This window comes from Alligator mississippiensis, chromosome 13, assembly GCF_030867095.1.
Source record: "Alligator mississippiensis isolate rAllMis1 chromosome 13, rAllMis1, whole genome shotgun sequence".
Lineage (NCBI taxonomy): Eukaryota > Metazoa > Chordata > Crocodylia > Alligatoridae > Alligator > Alligator mississippiensis.
Window position 1 is genome coordinate 26,635,067 of NC_081836.1, and position 13,541 is coordinate 26,648,607.

The 13,541-nt window shown below is 41.5% G+C and overlaps 1 protein-coding gene across 5 annotated transcripts in view; it reads left to right on the forward strand.

Annotated features, from left to right (window-relative positions):
* Window positions 1–13,541, forward strand: part of RAB11FIP3 (RAB11 family interacting protein 3) — a 174,953-nt gene that overhangs the window by 121,696 nt on the left and 39,716 nt on the right. For 4 of the 5 annotated variants that reach the window (XM_014597439.3, XM_019493100.2, XM_019493099.2 and 1 more), the window contains 2 exons: window positions 4,893–5,080; window positions 8,594–8,767. In XM_014597439.3, the coding sequence (XP_014452925.2) occupies window positions 4,893–5,080; window positions 8,594–8,767 (362 nt within the window). The remainder of the gene's footprint in view (window positions 1–4,892; window positions 5,081–8,593; window positions 8,768–13,541) is intronic. The other variant, XM_019493101.2, reaches the window with a different exon arrangement.

A 13,541-nucleotide genomic window follows, 5' to 3' on the forward strand; every position in this document is an offset into this window, starting at 1 on the left:
CAGTTTCTCTTTCTGTAATTTCTTCAAAGTCTGATTAGCAACATGATGATGTTTGAATACCTTCACAGTCGCTTTGCAGTTTTCCAATATTGTCTTCATTGTATTCATACTTATTATGTCCTTTGCCAGAAGATTCAACCCCCAAGCAAGACAGCCAAATACTATTAAATGAGGATAATTTGCCTTTAATATTTGCTATGCAGCTTTCATACTACTTGCATTATCAGTTACAAGGGCTTGTACCCTGGAGGGACCTGCACTTTCAATCTCTTCACTTAAAAATCTGGCTATGTATTCATACCTGCATGACGAGAAGATTTGGTAGCAATTGCTTTCAGCAATATTGGTTCAGGTGTTGATAACATAATGTTCAATAAAATATTTCCTTGTATATCAGTCCATCCATCTGATATAAGAGACACTTATTCTGCTTGACCAATCCTTTGAATAACCATTGTTTGAACTCCTTCATACTCTCTGAGAGAGAATGTGATAAGTGATAATGTGATGATAACTTTTATATGATGGGTGAATTAGTTTGAAATGTTCCTTCCAGTGTTGATTTTCAGTTATGGAAAGCGGTGTACCACTTGCAAATATAGCTCAAGCTAATGTCTCATCTGCTTTTTCTTGATCTTCTTTTGATATTTTGTCCACAAAGCTTGATAAAAAGCTTGACTATCTTGAACAGCTACTCATAGAATTGGATGCAATACTCCATCTGCGCCCTCACCAAGGCTGAGTACAACGGGAGAATGACATCCTGGGATTTGCTAGAGAAGCATCTATGGATGCAAGCCAGAGTTTTGCTCGCTTTACCAGCTGCAGCATCACATTGGTGGCTCATCACATTGGTGGCTCATTCATCAATCATGACCCCCAAGTCCCTTTCAGCCGTAGTGCTAGCAAGCGTAGCACTGCCAAGCCTATACACATGCTGTGGGAGTTTTTCTTCCCAAGGTGAAGTACCTTGCATTTTTTGGTGTTGAACACCATCAGGTTTTCATCCACCCATTTTCTGAGCCGGTCAAGGTCAGCCTGGATCACCGTCCTGTCCTCAGGTGTGGACGCTTTACCCCAAAGTTTGGTGTCACAGGGAACTTGGCCAGTCCGCTTTTGACCCCAATGTCCACATCATTAATGAAGATGTTGAATAGTATAGGCGGGGACCCCACTGGTCACAGCACACCACAATGACTGACTTCCATCAACCACTACCCTCTGGGTCCAACCTCGGAGCCGATTCCCCAGCCAGTGGACTGTGATGTAGCCGAGGCTGCAGTTGGCCAGTTTTTCTATGATCTGATCATGGAATACCAGATCAAAGGCTTTTTTTAAATCAAGATATATGACATCAATCTCTTCTCCCTTGTCCAGGTGATAGGTCACCTGGTCATAGAAGGAGATGAGATTGGTCAGGCAAGACCTACCTGCAACAAACCTGTCCTGGCTATCCCTCAGGATGTTGCCATCAGCCAGTTTGTCAAGAACGGTCTCTTTGAAAATTTTTTCCAAGATCTTCCCCAGGATAGAGGTCAGGCTGATGGGCCTGTAGATCCCTGGATCTACTTTCCTCCCTTTCTTGAAGATAAGAATTGCATTGGCCTTTTTCCAATCTTTGGGTACTTAGCCTGAGTGCCGCGAGTTCTCGAACATCCGTGCCACTGGCTGAACTATGACGCTTGCCAGCTCCTTAAGTACCCTGGGGTGTAAACTGTCTGGGCCAGCTGACATGAAGGTGTCCAGCCTCTCAAGGTGTTCCTTCACATGGTCTACATTGATGAAGGGTAACAATTCTCCCTCACCCTGGCTGTCATGTACCGTACTGATCAGGGTCGTCCCTTGCGGCTGGTGAAAAACTGATGCAAAGAACCCATTAAGCAGGTTAGCTTTTTCCTGGGCGTTGGTTGTCAGTTGTCCCATCTGGTTCAGCAGGGGTCCGATGTTACCCTTGCTTTTCCTCTGGCTCCCCACATATCTAAAAAAGGACTTTTTATTGTCTTTGATACATGTAGCCAGTTGGAGTTCAGTCGCAGCCTTGGCTTTTCTGGTTCGCTCCCTACAGGTCCGGACCAGTGCAGAATACTCCTCCTTTGAGGTGGATCCAGTCTTCCATCTTTTTATAGGTCTTTCTTTTTAGATGCAGGAGGTCTGCTAGTTCCCTGCAGAGCCAAGGGGGCTGCTGTGTCCTTTTGCTGCCTTTCTTCCGAGACAGGACAGACATTGTTTGTGCTTCCAGGATTGCTCTCTTGAGGAGCAACCACTCATCCTGAACTCCCCTCCCCTTCATGTCATGGTCCCTTAAGACCTTGCCAGCAAGCCTCCTGAATTTCAGCCAGCTTTCCTGAAGTCAAGGACTTCTGCATTCCTGACTGGCTTGTCAGCTTTATGGCAGATGGTGAAGGTGATCAGCTCACGGTCGCTGTCTCCCAGCTTCCCGTTGATTGTTAGGCTGCTGATTAAGTCACCCCCTGTTGCCAGTACCAGGTTGAGCAATGCTTTGTCTCTTGTTGGTCCATAGACTTCTTGAATCGGATAGAGCTCATCCATGCATGTAAGGAAGCTTTTTAACCATTCAGATTTGGCTGTGTGCTCTTCCCACGAGATGTCTGGGTAGCTGAAGTCTCCCATGACAACCATGCACCAGGAGCGTGCAGCCTCAGCCAGTTCCCTGGCGAATTCCGGGCTGAGCTCTTGATCCTGGCTAGGAGGTCTGTAATAGACTCCCACCTTTATGTCCCCTGTAACATGTTCACCATGGATTTTAACCCAGAGAGTCTCCAGTCATCCACCCTGGGTGCCATGTTGGCTTGCAGGGATGTGTAGCTTTGCTTGACATAGAGAGCTACACCCCCACCCATTTTGTCCACACGATCTCTCCTGTATAAGGTATGTACCTGTGGCCCAGTCATAGGTGGAGTCCCACCAGGTCTCCATTATTCCTATGAGATCGTAGTCATTCTTGTTTAGCAGGAGGACCAGTTTCTCCTGTTTATTCCTCAAGCTCCTGGCATTGGTGTACAGGCATGTAAGTGTCCCATTGGGGGCCCTTGCCTTCCCTTCACATCATTATGGGGCTGGGGTAGGGGTGGGTCCCCTTAAGTGCCTTAGCCTGCTGGATTTGCAAAAGTTGCCCAGTGCTATGGCGGTAGTCCCCCCCCATCCCCCAGCAGGCTTAGTTTAAAGCCAGGTTGAGTAGGTTAGCCAGCCTGGCTGAGAAGATCCTCCTCCCCAGTGCAGTGATGGATGGCGATGTGATCATGGTGGATCATGTATCTGGTGACAGTGATCTTGAAGGTGAGGATCCTGCTGCTGCTTCCCCCAGACCTGGCAGCTCAACATTTTCACTTTCCATTTTTTTTTTTGCAAATCTGCTATTTCACTTGAGCTACCAAGTTCCTGCAACAAGAGGGAAAAGATTTTTATTTTAGCCTATTCTAGTCTGTCTTCATCCATCTGAAGGAGAAGGGAGCTTGCTTCCCCCCTCCCTGCCAGAAAAAACACTGCTGCTCCACCTGCTGCTTTGTTGCCCTGGGACTGCAGAGCCAAAGGGAAGTATAGTCTGGCCTGTGACATTGGCCAGAGGACTAAGCTCACTCTACTGGGTTGAAAAATAGTTAACTATTTATCTATTATGTAATTTAAAAAAAATATATTGTTAAGCCTAAGCCACTTTAGGTGCTTAGTGCAAGCAGAAAACCAGGATACAACTCTTTTAAATAAATAATAGTCCAGAGTTGCATTAACAACTTTTAAAATTTATAATGTTTTAAAACAATATAGATGCTAGTCTATACTGTGTGTTGTTTAACATATTAATTTGTTTACTTACATAGGATTCCTGAAGTAGACTTTTCCACCACTTCGTTGTATTAGCTTTCTGTATATGGCTTGTAGTCTTTCAGGACAGTTTCTACATATTATTAAATTTATCTTCATTCTTGTTGCATTGGTAACGTAGTCCTGCCCGTAATATTTACATCTACCAACTTTGTTCCTTTCTTGAGTGGCTTGAACGTCACTATAATGATGCCACACACTAGGGGGTTTTTTTGGTTTTTTTGGGGGGGGAGGGGTCTGATTAGGCATTATTATGACTACTTCAAACCAAAAGCACTAAAAAAACTATCAGACCTTATGCAAACACTTTCAGCTTCCCCAACTCAAGAAAAGAAATGAGACGCTGCTCTGTGTTTGCTGAACTGAAAGTGAAACAAAAATTAATCACAGTTTTAGTTTTGGTTTTGCTTTCACTTGCAGTCTGAGATAAATCAAAACTAAAATTTTTATTTTTTATTTGACCTGCACAGCCAATTAGGTGAATTCATGACTTAATTTTTGGTTTGGATTTATTATTTGAGTGCATTTACCCTCCTGTTTACAAATCCATAAAATATATATGTACACTCTCATACTTCCTAGGGTTAATCACCTGAAAAACATTAATTACAACTTTGAAACTGCCAAGCTTGCCTAATATTGTATTGGCATCCATTCATCGTTACTAATGAATTTTATGAAACAGTGAATTTTTAAATTGGAAAATTTCCCATAGAAAAATAAAGCACTGGAAAATTTTCCACCCCACATTTCTGGTTCTATTAGACAGCCCCAAACTGTTTATATTGGTGAAATTATTTGGTCATTTCCCATATGTCTCAATGAGGGAGATGTAGGTGATTTATCAACCATGCATACGGCATACCTGGGCAGGATTTACAGTTCCTATCATGGTGGGAAGGGGGAGGAAGGGAGCATTTTTTTTGATCTTTTAAAAGTAAAATTCAGCCTGTAACCAATTAGAATGCATCTCAGATGTTCTTGTTCTGTACAAAACCAAGTGAAAGACTTGCTAATAGGTTTCTTTCTTTGTTGCTGTATTGTTATAACAGGCAAATGAGGTGACTGACAGTGCCTACATGGGGTCAGAGAGCACTTACAGCGAGTGTGAAACCTTCACGGACGAGGACACCAGCACACTAGTACATCACGAGATGCATGATGAAGTTGAAACAGACAGTGCTATTGATTCCACGGTGCACTCAGAGTTCACAGATGCTATAGAGGAACCAGAGAACGGGTCAGTGTTGACCATTTCTGATTAAGTATGTGTGAGAGAAGGAGGTGAATTGCTGCAATGGGGCCAGATTTGCTACTGGCATAAAGCAAACACAACTCCGCGAAGAGGGAATTGCCTTTTGATCTGAATTTCTACTGAGAAAATAATTCATCTTTCCAACTTTAAAAATGGTGTTTTCTTAGCATTGGTAACTTTGTGCAAGAGTTCTGTATTCTAGAAAGTTAGCACTCTGCATTTCTTTTGAATTTGGTACAGTAATCCTCTTGAAATGGATGCTCGCAGTTGCCACTTGTACGCTTCTTAGTTCTTTACTCTTTAACAGCTCCCTGTGTTCCAGTTATTGTTTTCTACCTATTCAGGTCCTGTGTTCTTACACATCATACAAGGCTTAACAGAGTGAAATAAAATGTTCAACATTGCATATCAAGCAATATATTTAGTGTTGGGTCTCTTTGAATATGAATGGAAATTTACATCTTCAATTTTCCCCTCCATCTTAAACTGCAAATATATTTGTTAACAACCTGAATTCCAACTTTAATGACTCTTGTCCAAAAATGTACTTGCATTGATTAAACATTCCTCCATATGGTTGCTAGAGCAACACAGACATTCCTTTGGAAGAACCGCTGTGCTTGCCTTGCTTCCTCCACAAAGGCTACTGTGAAGGTTGTTTTGAGGATGGGAGAAGAAATAAAAATGAAAGATGCCAATGCAGAGTGTAGGGGAGAATTAGAAAGCTATAATGACCTTACAATGGAAATTACTTTAGTTCCTTTTGAAATAAAGATTTGTTTAAACTTCTATCACTTAAAGACTATTAAGTAACATATCCACTGTACAAGTGAGAAGCAGGTCAGCTCAGCCCAGAGGTCTCCAAACCAGCATTCTAAGTTTTTCCTTAGTTAAGTCTGTTGCTTCACTTGCAAAACTGCTGGGGGGAGCTTTCCATTCCCCTCAACTGTTCCTTTGGATGCTAGGGAGTGGGAGAGGACTAAAAGTTTCTGGGCAGTCTGAACTGGGGCTGAAAGGGTGCTTGCTGTTAGCAGCCGTATGGATTATAAAAGAAATGAGATTAGCTGGCTGTGCTTTCCTTGACAAAGAGTATTCAGCTCAGTGATCATTAACTCTCAGTATATAATCAGCTTCTGAGCTGCAAGACCACCAAACAGTGCTGGTTATACCAAGGAGAGGCAACAAAACATGCCAGCCTGTGTACATTCCCCTCGGCCTACTGGAAAAATGACATATCTTGGACTCACCTGCCTGTAGGTACACAATCCTTTCCTTAGGCTTTTTTTTTTTTTTTTTTTTTAATTAAATTGCAACTAGAAAAAATAGATGTAAATATGGGGGAATTGGAAGTCTCTTTTTAAAGTGCTTTGTTACAAGTAAGAGGACAGGAGATGGGATGATTTGAACTTCATGCACTAAATAGATGGGGATTTCATAAAATCAAATAGTTCCGTGCTTCGAGTTAGAATGTGAAAGGAAGCTAAAAAATTGCAGATTACGTAGAAGAATCCATACTTGGTTTGATTTGCAGTCTGGAGGGTTTGAGGCAATGAGACAGAGCACTGAGAGAATTGTCTCAAAGTTCCAGTGAGCTTCCATGGATCCCTCGCTACAAATCTCATTAAACCTAGCTCTTTTAGCCAGACTTGCACTTAATTTTAAAGGTTACTTTTTAGGCATTTGCCATTAAAGATTGTTAAGTACCTAGGTTAGTTTGCATGAATGAAAGCAACTACTTAAGCTGTTCCTGGTAAAGCTTATTGTGGCTCTAGGTCTTAAAGTTTTCAGTTCAAGTAGGTCTTCATGAAATGATGCAGGAATCTGTTTTAAACACAGTCCTTGGATAGGGCCTCTGTCTGTCCTTAAGTGGAGCTGCATAGCTAAAATATTAGCTGGGGATGGGGGGGGTAGTATACCTTTCTTTCCCCACCCCCACCTGCATTTTAATATTTTTCATCTCCTTTTCTGGCTCTGCCTGTGCACTTTCTTGATGTCTCGCGTCTTCTTGATGTCTTCCACTTAATGTTGAAGGCAGTGCCTTGAGTATCAGAACCAGCTAGTCTCTGCTCATGCATGTACCTCATTTGGTAAGAGATTCCTATAAAGGCAGAAGTTTGGGAGCATCACTGTTTTGATGGACCTGGTTACAGATGTAACTTAGTATGTGGGAAGATGGGCAATTTTCCAGGAAGTTGAAGCTGTTTTTATCTGATGTCAGATTCAACCACATTTCTCACTTGTATTTTTCTCATTTTCTGCAAAATGAGGCTGAAGTCTCATATATTAAATCTAATGAAAAAAAAAGTGTGTGTGTGTGTGTTTTCATTAGATTTAATATTACTGTTGGGTCAATGCAACTTTCTACTACAAGAAGATAATACAATAGGAGGGCAACTCCCATGTACATTGGAATTCTTAGATCATGTGACTTCTGTTCAGCCTTGAAATTCTAAAAAGCACAGTAGTATCTGAGGGTTTTTTCTTCACTGGGTTTGTGTAAATTGCAATGTAGCATAAAACCAAAGTTGGTTATACTAGATTTTCTCTGCTACTTGGTTCTTACAATATATTTTTTTCTAGCATTTCATTAAAATCTCTGTATTAGAGTGCAGCCAGATAGTACAACATTATGTGCACGTGCATGAAAAGAATTCATGTTTATAAAATACTTTGGAGACTAATGGTGTTATGTAAAACGACATTTTTAATGACTGTTGATCACCTGCATGTCCTGTATGAATTGAATGAAGCAATGGCATATCAGTGATGAATCTGTTGCCTATTTAGATGAGGGCTTAATAATGTGAAACAGACTGTGGTTGTGAATGTGATGTTAATACCACATAAAAAAGCAGCAGTGCCTCCAGATTTTTAGGAGTGCTTAAAACATTTTTGAAGTGGAAAATAGAAGAGGCTCCTTGTTACCAATTAATTTAAAGGCAACTTTATTAATGTTTTGAATAGCTGCCTTGTATAAACAGCTGAGATCTGTGTCACTGAGGGGTTATGATGTTAAACACTAGTACTGGACTTTTAATAGGATTACACAACACTAAATGAAGTAACAGCCTAATGTGTAGGCTGGCTGTAATTTAAAAAAAGAGTTGATGTTCATTCAAGAATCATTAAGCTTTGTTTTCTCTGCCCAACTTGCTGAGCATGTCTTAGATGTATTTTTGAACCAAATTATACATTGTTTCACCAATTTTGTTGTGCCAAATTTTCATGTTGCAGCTGGGAGACAGCTTTGTATCATAGAAATTATTTGGTGCCCATTTTGATCTATGCATGCTAAGCTTGTAGAACAAATACATTGCACATTTTGGTGTTCAAAATGCCCTACAAATCATATTGCCACTTGCTTCAAGAACTAGCCTTTCATACCAAGTTGGCATGTAACAAAGAACAATTGGAAATGTGGGCGTAATGCACAGGATGGGAATGGCGACTGCCTTGGCAACATTCTAACACCTTTCTTTTTACTATTTGCTCTAATAGATCCCACCCACATGACCTACCCTTGAGCTCAGACCTCAATCACTCCATCGTTACAGTAATTAGTGGGGAGGAGCACTTCGAGGATTACGGAGAAAGGAATGAAGCAGATTTGTTCTCAGACAGCCTGTGTAACGGGGAAAGCAGCTTTAGTGGCTCCTCTTTCCTTTCTCCCAGGTAACAGTGAACCCAGTACTGGCAATGTTAAGTCTCACTTCCTTTGATTATGAGTTTTTTATCCAGGGTTTGTGCATGTGTGGTTTCCTTTTTTTGGTATTATACATCAAAATGGCTCACAAGAAGGAGTCCTGACACGTTGGAGTAGAACTGGTTAGTCACTTATAGAAGTTGAATATCTGTTGCCTAGACTTTTTTGAGCAATAACTCATTACTCTTAATCAAAGGTGCATATAGCTCCAGCAACAGCTGGAAAAAATAATCTAATTTCACATGCATCAGGAAAAAATGTCATGTTTCCTTTCCTGTGAGAAGTGTGATTTAATACCAAAACTTTGTTAGAGAAAATTGACACCCCAGCTTTTTGCTGATTCCTTGATTCAGAAATCTTCCTTTTGTGACTTGCATGTGATACTTAGCTTGCACTAGTTGATATAGCCCTCTGCTCTTCCAGCAAGCACAAATAAGGTTGCAAGGAGGCAGTGATGTAGCACAGTGGAAGAAATGGCTAGGAACAAAAAAGGTGCTGGTATCAAACTACCTACTGGGCTGACTGAATAAGTAATGTGATTATGGACAAGTCACTTGCCCTATCGTTATTAATGCAGCTGGAAAACCAGAGTAACAGTCAAGAAGAGCTCCTTGATGCTGACCCTTTGCATCTGACCATTGTGGTAAAAAACAAAACAAAAAAAAAATCTTGTAGTGTGACTTAACCAGCCAGAAGCCAGTATTTTCTCCTGGCAAATTATTATTTGTGTGAAATGGGAATATATATCAGCAATGACCAACACAATAACTCTAAATTTGTGCGAAAAAATAACACAATGGGTTTTTTTCCCCCTCAGGGGTAGTGATGCCTATACTAGCACAAATGTGTTTCTTCAGTAGTGTCGCCTTTGCAGTTATAAAACCCCTTTTTGAACTGTCCAACTTTCTGTCTGTGTTGGAGTTTCCCAAAGCCTTAATAAAACTTAGGCAATCCAGGATTCCATTGATCTGAGAAGGGATAAATCATTGTGAAATTCACTTGCACATAGTTTAGTTGCTATGAAAAGCACTCTGGTGCTTTGTTTAACTGGTGAGTTTAGCAGTTTTTATTTCATTTAACCCTGGGAACTGGACTTGCCATCCTAGGGCTTGCACACAGGAGGACAACAGGCTTTTGACCACCTACAGAGAACAGGGCACTTCTTTTTCATGCACACTCAGCCTTTGAGAGAATGGAGTGTAGATCATTTTTTCATCTCTAACACAGTAACGAGAGATGTGTCCCATTTGTCTGTCTACTTTTGCACTATTACACATTCTGTACCCCAAAATGAAACTTGAATTGTAACTGTTTGCCTGGAAGCTATCTCAAACACTTGCAAAGAAATATTCAGTTTTATTCATGAATCACTGTAGCTCTGAGTATACCCTGTGTTTTGATTCCCTTAAGATTCTGCATCACAGCATCTTCTGCTGAAGGAAGATGTAGCTTATTCAGCTGTCTTTCACTACTAGTCTGTATACCTGTTAGAGGGGCTTGTTGGGGAGAGAGATTAGGCTGAAAGCCACAGAAGTACTTAAATGTTGAGAGAAGATGCTGTTTAAAAAAGGTTCCCTTTACCTTAATGTGCCACAGGAGTACGTTTGCACCTCTCTTGCCTGATAATTGTGTGTACATTTTTTAAGCTCTTTATTTAGAGACTAGTTAATTGCCTGTCAAGAATGAAGGATTTTAGGGAGTGTTTACATGGCCCCCTGCTCACCCTTCGAGGCCGGCCATATAAAGACTCCTTCTGCCGCCGCCGCCTCCAGCTTATCGCGTGGAGGCTCCTTCCTCCCTGCCCACCTCCACCTCGCAGCAAGGCTTCCCCCTGCCTTCCCTCCCCTCCCTGCTGGCTGTTCCCTTCCTTCCTTCCTTCCCTGCCACCCAGTCCTGACAACAGCTGCCACCATGACCTCCCTGACCTCGTGCCCACCTGGGCCCATGCAGCATCCCCGTTCCTGCTGGCTGTTGTTGGGGGGGCCCCTTCCCGCTCCCCTCCCTCTCTCCCTCCATGCTGCCTGACCCTGACAACAGCTGCCACCATGACCCCCTCCCTCCCTGCTCACTGCCTCTCCCTCCCTGCCAACTGTTCTGGGGGGCATCAAGGGCAGGTGGGGGGGGGTGCCACTGCCACCGTGACACCCCCCTTCACTGTCAGGCAGGGAGGCGTGGGGAAGCCCTGCTGCTCAGGCAGCCGGGGCGTGTTCGCTGCCTCCACAAACTTTCCCGGCAGTGGCTCAAACTTGGGCCTGCGCAGCCAATCGCCACCCGCCCTCTTGGCATTGCATGCGCAGTTGGCCAAAAGCATTATGGACAGACAGACAAAGCCCTTTATTATATTAGAATTTTTCAGAAAATGTGCTAATTTCTTAAATATGTTCTGACATAAAAAAGATTTAGTAAAGCTGTGCTATATTTTTGACTGAACTGGAAGGTGTACTAGTTGGTACTGGATTTTCTTGTTCTGAGCTGCTTGATTTAAGAACCAGTTTGAATTTATAAACAATCATGTCTACCAGGTTTTCTAAATTGCGAGAGTAACACTAATGCTTTCTGGTCCAGTTCAGGAAGACTTGTACCTAAAGACTAGTCAGACTACCACTATGTGTTGTTGAAACTTTCATTGTTTTGCATTTGTGACAAACCTCCACTGGGCTCCTGCCACCTCTTTGGGTGCATTAATGCAGTAACGGAAGAGTTTCACTGAAACACTCATTGCTAAAAAAAAAATAAATGGAAACTGAAATTTAAAGGTTCTTCCTATGCTCCTTTTTCTTGTCTAGTAACATGCTTTGTGCTGCAAGTACTGAAAAAAAAATTGCAAAACTAAAAAATAAGTGTTCTGTAAGATGGGGGGGACGGGGGAGGGGGAAGCAGTGTGATTATGGAAGTATTGGTGTATGACGCCTGTGTTGTTAAACTGGATTATTTGGATATCTTGGATGTGTAATGAGGTTAAAGATTAATGGTCTTCACCTACCCAACTGGTAGGGAATCTAGTGTTTAACTTTGCTGCTTGGAATATATTTAAAATATTACAGCTACTACCCATAAAGCACTGGTATTGCAGACCTAATCCTGTGGACATTTTTACACCCTTGTTGGCTAATGAGCTATTCCCATTTTCATAAGCTACTTTTTTTAACTAAGGTTGGGAATCTGGGAAACTCTATCTTATAAGTCACACCCCTACCAAAGTGAATATATTTATATTTTTATATAACTTGTGCATCTTGCAGCCTATATTAATGAGAAATACATCTTTGGATCTTCCACTTGAGATCAGATGCCTGAGCTAAAACTTCAGAGGCACACACTTCTCTAAATAAACTATTTTATTTCTGTTTTTAAAAAGTTTGAAACTACAGTTGAACATCCATTTCTGTTGAAATGGATATTTCCCTTGTCCTGAGTGCTGCTGTCAAACTGTTCTGCAAAGCAATAGCAATTGTAGTAACTGCCGCTGAATAATGCTTTTTGCAAAACAAAATCAGCCCTCGGGGGAGTAGAAATTCAGAATCCCATTGCCCAAATAAAATTTGCTTTAATAATTCAGAGCTGCTTAACAACAAAGCTCTGTGACATCTAATTCTATATTGAAGCAAGTTAAAGAATACTGTAGACAACAGCATTTGAAACTCACAGGCCTAGTTCTGAGAGAGGCTTCTGAGAACTCCTTGAAGTCAGTAGAAGAAAATGTGCAGGGCCTGAGCCTGTGTTATACCTCCCAGTTACTTCACTGGGTGTTCTGGGTACTAAGTACCTCTCAGCCTGCAGGCCATTTTGACAACAGTATTAATCTATGCTCTATGGTTGACTGGTCTTTTCATGCGTCTTAAACTTGTTTCTGAATGCTCATATCCCTTACCTATGTCTCTTTTCAATTAAACTTCTGTCATCTTGTTTTCCCCCACTGTTAACCTCCCTGTAATTTAAAGTTTCTGGCTTCCAGAAGTGGGTTCCACTGGGACAGACTGTGCAGCATATGTCTATCCCACAATGTATATACATTTTGCTATTCAAAATCTTTTAATCAAACTAAAAGTAACTTTAGCCAATGTCTTAAAAAGGCTTCATTTGCTAAGTGTCACTGAACTCCTTAGCAATGTGAATTTTGCATGGGTCACTTGGGCAAAAGCTGAGTGACCTTTCATAATAGCCCAACACTAACAACAATTTTAGACCTCACATTTCCTAGTCTCTCTGAAGCACAAGAGCAAAGCTGACTCTGCCAGCATTTATGCACTCTTAAGTTTTAAAAAGAAAAATTAACATTGAAGTGATACAAAGCTTAAGCCTTCTGACCTTATTTTTATTACAGTTTCTTTCAAAGCTGAGCTTTCTAAAATGGAAGTCCTGCCCGTTTATGGTAGGGCAAGAGGGCAACAGTGCAATTCTGTTTTTAGAATGGAAAGTAATTATGACCAACCAAAGAGATCTGGCTTTCAAACCCAAGCGTATCATAGTCGCATATCAGTTAGGCCTGTATTTCTGATGATCTTAATATTCCACTGATATCAAAGGTATTGATGCAAAATGGCAGCCTTAGCAGGTGTCAGCAATCAAATTCCACTGTGTTGTAAGTGGGCATAATTCCCATTCAGGAAGCCAGAAATCATTATTTGCTTGCAGTAGAGTACATTGACCTAGCAAGTCCAAGAAAATAGTGATTCAGTCGCACTTCTAAGAATTCAGTGATATTTGGACTTAATATTTGCAGTTGCACTTGCCTCAGAATTA